At 40.9% G+C, this 14,883-nt stretch overlaps 1 protein-coding gene and 1 non-coding gene across 2 annotated transcripts in view; one reads left to right on the top strand and one right to left on the bottom strand.

Moving 5' to 3' along the window:
* Window positions 1–14,883, top strand: part of LOC126237200 (ATP-dependent RNA helicase DDX54) — a 132,841-nt gene that overhangs the window by 14,914 nt on the left and 103,044 nt on the right. The window contains exon 2 of the mRNA XM_049947080.1: window positions 10,475–10,682. Coding sequence (XP_049803037.1) covers window positions 10,475–10,682 — 208 coding nt within the window. The remainder of the gene's footprint in view (window positions 1–10,474; window positions 10,683–14,883) is intronic.
* Trnav-uac (transfer RNA valine (anticodon UAC)) lies at window positions 5,001–5,075 on the bottom strand. The gene has a single exon. It is a non-coding gene; the product is annotated as a tRNA-Val (tRNA).

The following is a 14,883-nucleotide window of genomic DNA, read 5'->3' as shown; positions in this document are numbered from 1 at the left end:
CGCAGCAGTCCATCTCCCGCATCGGTGGCCCAGGTCAGGGTTAACGATTGCAGTTCGCGTGCGGTCCCTTCTCTCCGAACTGGAGTCCTTCCCTTGACCACCTCTATTTCCAGTCCGTTCACGCACACCTCCATGGTGTATGCCTTGGCCGCAACTTCGTCTGGACCTTTCATGCGACCCTGAGGACTCCATTAACCCTGCGGTCCTCCACTGTCACTTCATCTCGATTCTTGACGTGTTCCGGGGCTCTGAAGTGGTTTACACCGACGGCTCGATGGCTGATGGTCACATTGGCTGTGCCTAAGTTCACGGCAGCCACATTGAACAGCATTCCTTACCCGATGGCTACAGTGTATTCATTGCAGAGCTGGTGGCCATTTCTCGTGCACTTCAGTATCTCTGTCCGTGCCCTGCGGAGTCTTTTCTTTTATGTACTGACTCCTTGAGCAGCCTGAAAACTATTGACCTGTGCTGCTCTCGTCATCCTTTGGTAGCGTCCATCCAGGAGTCCATCTATGCCCCGGGAACAGTCCAGTCGTTCAGTGGTGTTCATCTGGTCACCTGGTCACATCAGAATCCCAGGAAATGAACTTGCTGACAGACTGGCCAAACAGGCTACATGGAAACCACTTCTGGAGATCAGCATCCCTGCAACTGACCTGCATTCATTATTACGTTGCAAGGTTTTTCAGCTTTAGGAGACGGAATGGGAAACTCGCAGTACGCACAACAAACTGCAGGCCATTAAGGGGACAACGAATGTTTGGAAGTCCTCGATGAGGGCCTCTCGCAGGGACTCCGTGGTTCTCTGCCAGGCGGCCCACGGCTACCTCATGTGCCGTGAAGACCCACCTCAGTGTCAGTGCGGCACCCGGTTGACAGTGGCCCATATTCTTCTGCTCCGTCCTTCTTCGGCTGCCCTGCGGCTTCATCTTTGGTTGCCGGACTCGTTACCATTGATTTTAGCAGACAACGCCTCATTGGCTGATTTGGTTTTACATTGTATCCGTGAGGGTGGGTTTTATCATTCGATCTGAGTTTAGCATGTGTCCTTTGTCCCTCTTGTGTCCTTCACCCTAGTGCTTTTAGCGTGGAGGTTTTAATGTGTTGCATGGTGGCTGGCTTTTCCCTTTTTATTTTCATGGTCGGCCAACCACTGTTATGCTTCCTTGTTTTACTCTCTTCTAACTGTTTCTTGCAAATCTCTGTTGTTTTCTTATCCTCTTTCGTTCCTTTTAGTGTTCGTTGCCTTTCCTTCGTTCTTGTGGTCTTTCATTTTTTCCCATTCTGTGTTATATGTCTCGTCTGTTTTATTCTCACAGTTGTGGCATTGTTTTATTAGGAACAAGGGACCGATGACCTCATAGTTTGGTCCATTTCCCCCTCTTTTAAACCAAGCAACCAACCAATAACTTCCCTCCGATACCAAATTGGTGATCCCTTGGTGTCTTAGAATGTGTTCTATAGATCAGTCCCGCCTGTTAGTCAAGTTGCACCACAAATTTCCTTTCTTCCCAGTTCTGTTCAACACCTCCTCATTAGTTACATGATCTACCCATCTAATCTTCGGCATTCTTCTGTATCACCACATTTTAAAAACTTCTCTTCTTATTTGAATTGTTAATTATCCCTGTTTCACTTCCACACAAGACTACAACACAGACAAATACATTCAGAAAAAAAACTTCATAACATTTAAATCAGTATTTGGTGTTAACACATTACTCTCCATCGGAAATGCATTTCTTGCCATTACCAGTCTTCATTTTGTATCGACTCTACCTCAGCCATCATCAGTTATTTTACTGCACAAATAGCAAAGATCATCCACTACTTTCAGTGTCTCATTTCCTATCTGATTCCCTAGCACCACCTAATTTAATTTGAACACATTCCATTACCCTCATTTTGTTTTTGATGCTGTTCATCTTATATGATCCTTTCAAGACAGTCTCCATTGTGTTCAACTACTCTTCCAAATCATTTTCTGTCTTTGACAGAATTGTAATGTCTTTGCAAAACTCCTTTTTTTGCAGAAGGGAAGAAAATGTAGTAGATTAGAGCGACACAATGTCTCTCATACTCTTGATACAAAAATATTTTTAAGGTCTCATAGCCAGCCACTTGCATGCGGTCTTTTGCCTAATTGTTGAAACAGCCCATGTGGAAAATTATTGTTGGCATCCATACCTTGGCAGCTGATCAGGCCACCACCAACTGTAGGTGTAAATGCATCTACAAGCCTGTATCACTAGTCCAACAGCCAAGCCCACTCACCACAAGAGTAATGGTGGCAGAACCTAACTATTAAGGTAGCTTCCATACTGCAGTGGAATGTGAATGACTTCAGGACACAGTTGGAGGAACAACATGTGTTAAATCAGGGTAGATCAATGTGTATCTGAATGCATGTTGTCTTTTCCTCTGAAAGAACAGATACCATGCAGATCCAGCAGCTGCGAAATACTATATGTAAATTGAAGGGGAAATGACTGCCATCATCTGCAGGTTCACTCGTCACCACTAATTCTGCTTAATGTCTCACTGCAGCTGATAGCTGTCATCCCCCTTCAATTTACAATATTTATCTGTTTTCAAGAGACACATTTGAAATTCTCTGACATCCCTGAGCTACAAGGCTACATACTAAAAAAGAAAAAAAAAACCACACACACACACACACACACACACACACACACACACACACACACACACACACACACACTCACTTAGTGGAGAGAGAGCTAAAGAGGGCATGGCTATTTTTATAAACAACACCTACCACTCCTTGCTTCTCCGTCAAAACCTTCCTGTAAGCAGTTACTGTATTGGGGCAAGTGCATCATCAGTTGGATGATATGTTCAGTCCACCTGCCACCAAGCGAGATTCTAGACGAAGCTAGGCTCTCTGTGATCTACTTATTCAGCTCCCAAACCCCTTCATTCTGTGTGGTGATCTTAATGTTCATTATGTGCTTTGTGGCTCTGCAACCATCTACCCTAGGGTAGATGTCCTCATGTACATGTTTCTTGAACGTGGGGAGGAGCACAATTTTTTTTTTATATGCTCTCCAGCCCCCCCCCCTCCTCTCTCTCTCTCTTTCACTTGCATACACACACACACACACACACACACACTCTCTCTCTCTCTCTCTCTCTCTCTCTCTCTGCTCACTGGGAAGTAGTCGATGACTTGCATTCATGTGACCACTTTCCAGTCTCGATTCACCTACTAGACAAATGATGCCCAAACAACAGCTGCCATGATGGATGCTTTGATTGGCAGACTGGACAATTTACAGCCAACCTGCTGTGTTTGAACACTGTTACAGCATCCAGTAACGGGTGGATCACATTATTCAAGTGAGGAGTAACTCTGTGTAGTGTCGGCAAACTGGAGAGAATCTTGCAGCCTTTCGGTTAGTGAGGGTGAAATTTCACCAAATTCTTATGAAGAGCAGGAAGAGATGTATGGGAGGCCACCCGAAGGATTTCCAAGAGAGACTTTGCCACCACCGCTAGTCAGGATCCAGATTTTGGCATTACAGTGTGGCTACTGAGATGGGCATTTAGGAGACTTCAGTTCCACCAGTGATGATGAATACAACTGCCCCTTCTCCGTGGGGGAGCTGAATTTTGCTTTGGCTGCAGTTCGTGATACATCACCTGGCTGTGAAAGTGTCCATTATAGTATGTTTGGCACCTCACAGGGTGGAGCCAAGAAATTTCCTCACCCATTTTAATCTCACTTTTTGTCAGATCACTTTCCTGACTCATTGCAGGAGGCTGTTTTAACTGTACTTTTACACTGAAGCTTCAAAGAAACTGGTGTAGGCATGCTTATTCAAATAAAGAGATATGTAAACAGGCTGAATACGGCGCTGTGGTTGGCAACACCTACATAAGACGACAAGTGTCTTGTGCAGTTGTTAGATTGGTTACTGGTGCTACAGTGGCAGGTTATCAAGATTTAAGTGAGTTTGGACGTATTGTTATAGTTGGCGCATGAGCGGGAGGCACAGCATCTCCGAGGTACCGATGAAATGGGGGATTTTCCTGTACGACCATTTCACGAGTGTACTGTGAATATAAGGAATCAGGTGAAACAACTAATCTCTGACATCACTGTGACGAGAAAAGGATCCTGCAAGAACGCAACCAATGATGACTGAAGAGAATTGTTCAACAAGACAGAAGTGCAACTCTTCCTCAAATTGCTGCAGATTTCAGTGCTGGGCAATCAACAAGTGTCAGCGTGTGAACCATTCAATGAAACATCATCAATATGGGTTTTCGAAGCTGAAGGTCCACTTGTGTGCCTTGATGACTGCATGACACAAAGCTTTACGCCTCACCTGGGCCCATCAACACCAACATTCGGCTGTTGATAACTGGAAACATGTTGCCTGGTCAGACGAGTCTCGTTTCATATTGTATGTAGTGGATGGACATGTATGTGTATGGAGACAACTTCATGAATCTGTGACCCTGCATGTCAGCAGGGGACTGTTGAAGCTGTTGGAGGCTCTGTAATGGTGTGGGGTGTGTGCAGCTGGAGTGATATGGGCCCCCTGATACATCTAGATATGACTCTTGACAGATGACATGTACTGAAGCTTCCTGTCTGGTTATCTGCATCCATTCATGTCCTTTGTGCATTCTGAGACACTTGGGCAATTCCAGCAGGACAATGCGACATCCCACACATCCAGAATTGCTACAGAGTGGCTCCAGGAACACTCTTCTGAGTTTAAACACTTCTGCTGGCTACCAAACTCCCCGGACGAGTACATTATTGAGCATATCTGGAATACCTTGCAACATGCTGTTCAGAAGAGATCTTCACCCCCTCGTACTTGTACGGATTTATTGACAGCCCTGCAAGATTCGTGGTGTCAATTCCCTCTGCCACTGCTTCAGACATTGAAATAACAATGAAATCCAGACCATTAGCTGCTTACAGGTGTTGGTAAATATCAACAGGGACAGATGAAAATGTGTGCCCTGACCGGGACTTGAACCCGGCATCTCCTGCTTGTATGGCAGATGCTCTATCCAACTGAGCCATCGAGGACACGGAGGATAGTGTGACAGCAGGGACTTATCTGTGGCATGCTCCCTGTGAGACGCACATTTCCAACTTACTGTCCACACACTACATTTGTAGTTCCCCTGACCGCTATACTCATTACTCGCGGCAGTCAATCTACAGATTTCCATAAGAGTTTGAGTAATGTGAGTGCATCCGCACTGAAGAAGATCATTGGCTGGTAAGCCTTATCTATATGAAGGTGGTATCTGTTCTTTTGGACATGTAATTTCATTCTTCGAGGGCTGCAAGTTCAACAATGGTATATGTTCTTTTGGGGATGTCCGAAAGAACAGATACCATCTTCATATATTCATACTTCAGACATTAGTCGAATCCATGCCACATCGTGTTGTGGCACTTCTGCGTGCTCACGGGGGTCCTACACGATGTAAGGCTGGTGTACCATTTTCTGTGACTCTTCAGTATAAAACTTGGGAAGGTCCGAACATGACCGCGTGGGTATCATACTCTTAGTATTGCCATCTTTAGTTGTGTACGAAAGACCTTGAAAGATGCTCAACCACTGTCTTGTCTGGATCTTGGAATCCAGAGAGCTCCATAGTTGCTTTCAGTGTGGATTTAGGTGGTGTCACTTCACCTTTGATAATCTGGTCCTCCTAGAAGCAGCTGTAAAACAGGCTGTCCTGCACCGGCATCCCCTCTTGAGTATATTTTTTGACATTGAGAAGGCCTACATTATTACTTGGTGGCATATTATTGCAGCTCCATGAATGGGGATTTCAAGAATATCTTCCCATCTGTAAGCAGTCCTTCCTCTCACCCCACTGTTATTTATTTGTTGATGACTTCTCTCTCTTTCATTCCTCTTCAAGCCTTGCACCAACAGCTCGTGAGTTGCAACTGAGTCTTTGACTCAATTGGGTGGCTGGACAGGGAAGAGGGGGTTTTGAATTCTCAACTGAGAAGTATTTTTAATTGTTTTCATTCTGTTTTAAACTTTCCTGAGTTGAGGATGAGAGACACTATTCTTAGTTTTAGAGATGTGATGAGATTTCTGGCCTCATATTTGACTCAATACTTACATGGTTGCCAAACCTTAGGGACCTCATAAGGTGCACTTAGTATTTTAAAGTGTCTTAGCTACGATTCATGGGGAGCAGTCTGGACTTATCTGCTCCTGCTGTACAAGGCCTTTGTGTGATCTCTGCTTGTTTATGGGTGCACAGCGTATGGATACGCACGAACATCTTATTTAAAGTGGCTGGTTGTGGTGCACCATGAAGAACTTAGGCTGACCACTGTGGCTTTTTGAACTAACCCCATACTGAGCTGCTATGTTGAGGCAGGTTGAGCTGCTGCTTCACATCAGATGATGACTTCTCATGGTGGAACAGGCCTACAAAACCCTGTCCACGCCATAGACACTTGCATACCATACTGTTACTTGGCTACCAATGAAAATGCTCTTTGATACTTGACATCTAGCAACTAGGCCATATAGGATACACAAGAAGGATTGTCCTTTAGAGATGGGTGTGGCTGGTTTTCAAGTTATATACTGAGGTTGGAGGAGATCTACAGAGGCCCAGAATTCTTTTAGACGTAACAAAATTTCCATGTCTGTTTTGTACCATTTTACATTGGCATAATGGTTTTACTGTTGTGTACACAGATGACTTACAACAAGCAGACTCCCTTGGCTATTCAGTTGTATTCCCCAACAGTGCCTTCAGGATTTGTCTTCTCCATATCTACACACTATATTTTCCGCAGAACTCCATGTGATCCTGAAGGCATCGGATCAGATGTGTCTCCAGGGCGAACAATTTCTCACCTACCCTGATTCCCATAGTGCCTTACAGTGATTGCAGCACATGTACCCAGCAGAGAAATTGGTACAGCTCATTTCTGACCAACTGTATTGCCTACACCAGTGGGGGAAGAAGGTGTCATTCTGTTGAGTACCAGGGAACTTGGAAACTTGGGGAAATGACCAGCTCGATAAAGCCGCCAAGGACCATAATGTTAGGGAATGTGCCATTCCCTGCTGGCTGTCATTCCCGTGGTGGGATGCAGATGTTTGCAGTTATGAGAGGAGGAGTGGTTGAGTGATGGAAAAAAATCTATGGATGGTGAAGCCAACAATCTGGCCACAGCAATCCTCATGCTTGTTGCTCCAGCGAGATGAAGTGGCTCTGATCTTCCTCTGCATTTGATGCCGTCCCCTAGGACATGGCTTTTTATTCAAGCAAGAGGACACCCCTGTCTGTGAAGCCTGTAGTGTGCAAGTCAGTGTGTGCCACATTTTAACTGAGTGCATTGTTCTTTATGACAAGTGAGCAGAAGTGAATTTAGGTGGGGATCTGCCCTTTATTTTACCTGATGATGAGACAAGTGTTGTCGAACTCTTGAAATTGTATGACATGTCTGGACTCTAGCCTAAGCTTTCAGTCTGGAGATTTTAGTGTGTTGCAAAGTGACTGGCTCATCCCCTTTTATTTCAGTGATCATCCAGTCAGTTTATTGATTTTACACTCTTCCTTCACACTAGTATCATTACATTTTAGTACAGGTACTGAAGATCCACTGTCCTGTGCCCAAGAAACCTTAACATCATCACAATATTTTGTTTTTAAACTGTAATCAGTATTCTTGTTCATCAACACATCTTCCATATCAGACTTTTGTCTAAGCTTTGCTTGAGCTTCTGTTTTTCAGAATCTTCAAGCCCATCCACCATGACTTAAAATGGTCCACTATACTACTTTCCCAAAATATTCTTCCTGCAGTTTTCTCATGGCTGTTATCAAGAAGGAGTGTCTGTGCAGGATATAAAGTTCAGCTTTGTGGTTCTTGTTTACCTGTTAGTCTTTAGCCTTTCTTACAAGTGAAGAATCAGCTGGGTAAGCACCAAAAAATGTGCACAGGCCTATATCCTGAAAAGTACTACAGGTGATAGCACTGTAGCTTCTAACCAAGTGCCCCAAGTGATAGTGAGGGAAGGTGGGAAAGAAACTCCTGTGATTTGTAGATATTTTAGTATTTTGGCAAGAGCTTTTTTCAAGATTTCCATAATGCAAGATACAAATTTATTTTGGTAGAGTATTCCTCACAAACTCCATGAATAGCGTCTATAATGCAGGTCACTTGTTTTAAGTTGCAGATCGGAAAATGCAAATAACATATAAGCAGCTTTGTCTGTAAGAACTTATCATACTCAAATCATATTTTACTCATTCAGGCCCCAACACAAAAGATGCATTGTTAAATCTTTGCATAATGATGGCATTGTAGGTTTTCTCAAGAAATCAAAGTAATTACAGTGTGGAGTTCCACTGTTTTCCATTCAAGAGTTGCATTGAAATATTCAGGACATATCCATTCTGCCTGTCGGTAGTTTCATCTAGACTTGTCTTTTGTCTCATATATATATGGTAAATGCGTACCTTTTTTTCAAGTACTCTCATTGTTAATAGTATTTTCAGAATACTTCTCCTGGTACAGTTTTATAATGAGATTGTTAACTTTGGAAAGAGGAATAATACACGCTGGAAATGTCACCACTGTGTTGTAAAAAAAATCATTTCTACCCTTTGAAGAAGTTAAGTGTCACCAGTAAATGTTGTCCTACTCTACTGTTGGCACAGTGTAGTCCTTATTGTTGGCATGCTTTGCCACATGCTGTTGAACATAATTTCATTTGTGCTTTTCATCAGTTTTGGTTGAGACATTACAGATGCTGCATGTTACAACAGATTTGTTACACTAGATACCATCACTAAGAAACTATTTCAATGTGTCATACATTTTATTAGCACTAATTTTGGATTTCTGCATCTTGGATGCAACGAACAAGGATGATTAAACAAGCAGAAAAGCACCATGAGTTGCACAAGCTACTCTTGCCACTGTGTGAGAGATAGCTTACTCACCCTCAAACTGCTTTTACCTGTAGAGTGGTCACTACACACGCACACTCTGAAAATTAGTGTAGCGGTCTTTATTAGAACTGATCTACTTACATCTTTTGCCCTGCCAGGAACTTTAGAAATTTATTAATGTAAACAGTAAAGATAGGTTGTTTCACTCGGTGTTTTAGTGTTTCAGCAGTTGTCGCTTGCAGACCAATTCCATTTTAATTTTAGCTTATTGTGTACAATGGTGTAACAATAGTGTCTTGCATTACTAAATTACATTTCTTTTCTTGATTGTCAGTAGAGTGTCAAAACACTTCTACAGACAGCATTATGCCATCTTTTCTACTTCTGTTGGATCATCAGCCAATGTGAAACTATATGTTTTCCAACAGAAATAAAGCACTTGGAAGAAAAATACATCCTCAGGTATCTTTTCTCTCTTTCTGGGAATTAACATGAGTTAGAAGAGGAGAGGTCAATAAGGGGATAGCATATATATGCTTTTAGGATTACAAATGCTAAAGAGGGCTTCCAGTGTGGCTGAAGATTCTCAGTAGAGCTATGGAGCTAAGGAGTTGTAATCTTAATCACATGAGAAATTTTTCAGAGTTCTGGGGGCTTGGTGTAACTTTCTTTGAAGAAATATCACCAAGAAGAAAGGCTCTCAGTTTGAAAGCAACTGTAAGGGATAAGTGTACTTCTTACAGTATTCTGCCAAGTAAGTATCGCTAAAGCATGAAAGCCAGTGAAATATCACTGGTATTTGCAGTCCATTATCAATGATTAAAAATATTTATTTCAGTTAGATAACCCAGATTTTCAGAATAATTCTTCTGCATAACAGCCCACTAGAGCTCCACTACTTCTCAGAAACTGAAATTCTGGGCAAGCTTTTGAATACAAATCTTCCATTAGAAGCTCTTTCAGGCCAAAATAGGGCAGACAAAATGTGCTGTGCAAGAGTTAAGAGTGTAGAAGGGAGGAGGACATTGCTGCAAATGGTGCAAATGCTGAAAAATATGTGACAAAATCACATTTTGGGAGTATTTATTTAATGTTTTTTTTGGTGTAATAACTCATACACAACCTTTCAAATAAAAATAATATATATATAAGGTGCAAAATTAACAGAGGTGCCCTAATATCCCAGATATCTGTTAGTCTCATGGCACACAATATTTTTTCCACAGTGTATGAGATATTTGATGGATGTAAGGGTAATCAGTCTTATCATTTATATCTTCATATTTATAGTTTTTCCTGTTTTATTCCTTGTTCACTTTATTTAACAGTTAGTCTTTCTCATGTTTCCATTTACACACTGCATGCCTCCGATTAAATGAGAAATGCCACTTTGCTGATTTTGGAGTACAGCTATGTGTTATTCAGACAATACCCATTTCAGTTATCTTTTTCTTGTTCTGTTTGTACACATTCCCAAAGTTCTCAGTATTATTAGAGTTGAGTCTCTATATTGCTATAATGTATATCCTTTCTTTTGCAGGTATACAAACAGCAATATGGCTACTGATGTTCTGGGATTTGTTGATCCTGAAGCAGCTAATACTGATGATGAAAGTGAAGCAACATTTAAAAAAAAGGGAGGAGGCTCCAAAAAGTCAGGAGGCTTCCAGTCCATGGGATTGTCGTACACAGTTTTAAAAGGAATAAAAAAACGAGGATACAAGATTCCGACACCAATTCAGAGAAAGGTTGCGTTGCACTCAGTAATACATAATTGACACAAGATTAATGATATCACCAATAGTAACATTAATGTTTGCAGGCATTGTGTGCCGAAGGACTAACGGTTATTTTTAATGTCTGCTACAAATTGCTATAAGTAATTTATTATATTATTGATCCCTTTATGATAGACATTTGAGCAAGTTGAGCAGTTAAATTTTGTTTCGTAATAGAAAATAAACATCAGGAGAAAGGAGTGAGGGGCAGATGCAGGAGCCCTCCATTGTGGTTTCTGAGCAAGGTCCTAGAGATGATAATTTGTCATTGCCTTCCTATGACTTATGAAGTGACAGGTGCATTTCTGTATCATATATTGAAGAGTACATGTGACTGTGTGATGTTGTGTTTGTGCTGTTGAGAATGAAAGGGAGAGGTGCAAGCACATAACTTGGAATATAATTTTCACAGATATAACATTTTTTAGTTATTTTTTTTGCAATTGCATGTTGACACTGACAATGGAAATTAATTTGAGTTTGCCTTAATTTTATCAAAATGCGATCTTTATTTCCAGAACTTGTGATTTGTCAGTGCTAAGTTACTACAAAACTACACCAAACATTTTAGATGCAAATTGTGTTACATGATTTTTGGTAAATAGTACTAGATAAATTTATCCTGATATTGGCCTTATACTTTTATTATTATTATTGGTAAATTTATTTTAATCTGATAATTTTAACCATAATAACAAAAAGCATCTTTGAAATCTATGTGCTTGTTGTATAACTTTATGATAAAAGATGATGTTTTTTATGGATGATGTTTCAATTATTGTTTCAAGCAGTTTGTATTGGTGCTGCAAATGGACTTCTGTGGCATGTCCTTCTTAGGCAGTAGTTTATAATACTGATTCATTATTTTTTATGTCCCTCTAATAGATTGTGTTCCAATCAAACCACTGTATCCAAACCATTGCCAAACCATCAAATTTTTAATTTGTTCTTGCACACTCTGTGACATAAAGCTTACAACAGAGGAAAGAGCAGTGTTAGTAATCCAGAGTCTCCACATTTTTGTAAAAATGTATGAGTTTGTACTATAATGGGCCACGGTGCGGTTGGAAAGTCTTACAGAAATATCTGATCAACATTGCAAACGGAGAAAAAGAAAAAAAAAAAAAAAAAAAAATAGTTGGGGAAATTATGGGTGATCTCATTGACGTAATTCACATAGATGCTTTGGCAAAGGCGAAAAATGATGATGACAAGCATTTCCTAATGCTCTATGCAAATAAAAAAAAAAAAAAAGAGAGAAGAAGCCAGTAACCTCCATGTTTGGTGTTTTGCCACTCATCAGCTTTGTGCATGAAAACATATGATTCAGCATCGACAACCAGTCTGTTTCAAGTTGATGGAAAGCTGCAAGATCAGTAACAAAAATGGGGTTTACATTTTAATGGCTCCTACAGAAGCTTTTAGGTTTTGTACTGAAAACGTGACAGTAAGTAGTACATCTTTCCAAAGCTCCTGAAAAAAACTTAGAACCCTGAACATAACAGGTAGCAATGAACTGCCTGATGATGTCTACTGTATCCTATTTGATTTCTTGATCACCACCTTTCCACATAGAAGCATCAGTGGAATGATTATTTTGAACTTGAGTTAACTAGAGGCCTTCTGAAGACCAGGAGGTCATGCTAGATGAGCGACAAATGTATTTGCATAGTCAAAATAAACTTCCTTCGAAGTTAATTCCAGTTATGTCATGGGAGAGAAGAAATCTATGTGAAGTACGTTTATTTCTTATGCTTATGTTTGCACAAGCCTAGCTTTTGTCACAAGAAGCAATGAAAGCACCTTATCATGATTTATGATAGAGGACTGCAGCACCATTCCCCCTTTCAATTATTGAACAAATGAAAGGATGACTGACATAGTGTTTGGTGTATCTGGGATTGTAAAACAGTTAAGATCCTTAGACGCCAGGAAGGCATCTGGCTCGGAAGGTATCCCCGTAAGATTTTACGTTGACTATGCTACAAATATAGCACCATTCTTATCCGTCATCTATCAGAGATCATTGGAACGGTGGAAAGTTCCATGGGAATGGAAGAAGGCCCAGGTCATAGCAATCTATAAAAAGGATAGAAAATCGGATGCACATAATTACCGGCCAATTTCACTGGCATCGATTTGTTGTAGAGTAATGGAACATATTTTGTGTTCAGACATAATGACCTTTCTAGACTCTGAGAAATCCATCTGCAGAAACCAGCACGGTTTTAGGAAACAGTGGTCATGCAAGACACAGCTGGCCCTCTTTGTGCATGATAAACAACAGGCTGTAGATACCGGTTCCCGGGTTGATGCCATATTTATCAGCTTTCGAAAGGTTTCTGACTCAGTTCCGCACTGTCACTTGCTACAAAAAGTGCGTTCTTATGGTCTATCTGATGACATATGCGGTTGGATAGAAAGTTTTCAAACAGACAGGGAGCAGTATGTCGTCCTAAACGGGGTGACTTCAACAGAAACAAGCAAAACTTCGGGTGTGCCCCAGGGCAGCGTAATAGGTCCTCTGCTTTTTACGATTTACATTAACAATCAGGTTGATGGTATTGACAGCGGTCTTAGACTGTTTGCCGATGATTCTGTAGTCTACAGGAAAGTAGTATCACATGAAAGTTGTGAACAAATCAATGAGGATTTGCAGAAAATAAATGCTTGGTGTAATGACTGGCAGCTATCTCTCAATGTTAGTAAGTGTAACCTACCGTGTATAACAAGGCGAAAGTCCCCCATTAATGTACGCGTACAAAATAAATGCCCAATCTTTGGAAGCGGTAACGTCCGTCAAGTATCTGGTTGTGACTATTTGAAATGATCTCAAATGGAATGATCAGATTACAAAAGTAACGGGTAAGGCGAACTCTAGATTGCGGTTTATTGGTAGAATCCTGAAACGATGCAGTCCTTCAACAAAGGAAATAGCTTACAATACGTTAGTTCGTCCAGTCTTGGAGAATTGTTCGTCTGTATGGGACTCTTACCAGTTGGGTCTGATTCAAGAGATTGAGAAAGTCCAAAGAAGAGCTGTAAGATTCGTGACTGGTACATTTAGCCATCGTGAGAGCGTTACAAATCTCATAGAAAGCTTGAAGTGGGTCACACTTGCAGATAGACGGTTCGCTAAACAGAAGGGGCTGCTCACTAAATTCCGAAATCCGATCTTCACCGAGGATGTAGAGCATATATTATTACCACCAACTTTCAAATCGCACAATGATCACGATTCAAAGATAATGGAAATAAGAGCTCATACTAAGGCATTCAGACGGTTGTTTTTCCCTCGCGCGATCCGCGAGTGGAACAGAGGGGAGGAAATATGACTTTGGCCTGAATTGTGCCCTCTGCCAAACACCGCTTGGTGGCTAGTGGAGTATATATGTAGATGTAGATTTTCTAAACATGAGTCAAATGAAAAATTATCAGAATATTGCTCTAGAACTCCATAAGGCAACAATAAAAAAATTTTACAATGATTTCTAGTACTTAGTTCTTGAAACTGTGGCTCTGTCACTTGATGACAATGTTCCAAGCATGTTTAAGCAAAATGTAGTGAAAGTTGTGCAAACAGACCAAAGTGACAAAGATGAAGAAATTAAACGGATATAATGTGCTTCAAGCAGATTTTTCTTCCTTTGCATATGTTGATTTCTCAGTTTCTGTAACTCGTGGATCAAAAACTTTCATCAGGAGATTTTATTTCAGCACCAACTTCCTCAACAAAGACCTGCCAACCTGTAAGAATGACCTTGGCTAAAAAAGCGGATTTTTTTTTTTTTTTTTTTTTTTTTTTTTTTTTTGAAGAAAAGAAACCTAGATTTCATGTGATAACTCATATTAAATCAGTTTGGTGTTTATGTTGCCACTTCCTGTTGTCTTCTGGTTTTTTATTTTTTGTAGCACATCCTATTATGGTTAATTTCTATTCTGTCTACACACGTTTTTCTAAGTTTGCTTGGGTTTTGTGCCACCAATTTGTAAATCTACATCAACATCCATACTCCGCAAGGCACCCGACGGTGTGTGGCGGAGGGTACCTTGAGTACCTCTATTGGTTCTCCCTTCTATTCCAGTCTTGTGTTGTTCGTGGAAAGAAGGATTGTCGATATGCCTCTGTGTGGGCTCTAATCTCTCTGATTTTATCCTCATGGTCTCTTCG

This window comes from Schistocerca nitens, chromosome 2 (assembly GCF_023898315.1).
Source record: "Schistocerca nitens isolate TAMUIC-IGC-003100 chromosome 2, iqSchNite1.1, whole genome shotgun sequence".
NCBI lineage: Eukaryota > Metazoa > Arthropoda > Insecta > Orthoptera > Acrididae > Schistocerca > Schistocerca nitens.
The sequence above is the reverse complement of the archived record's forward strand: the minus strand, read 5'-3'. Positions and strand labels throughout refer to the sequence as shown.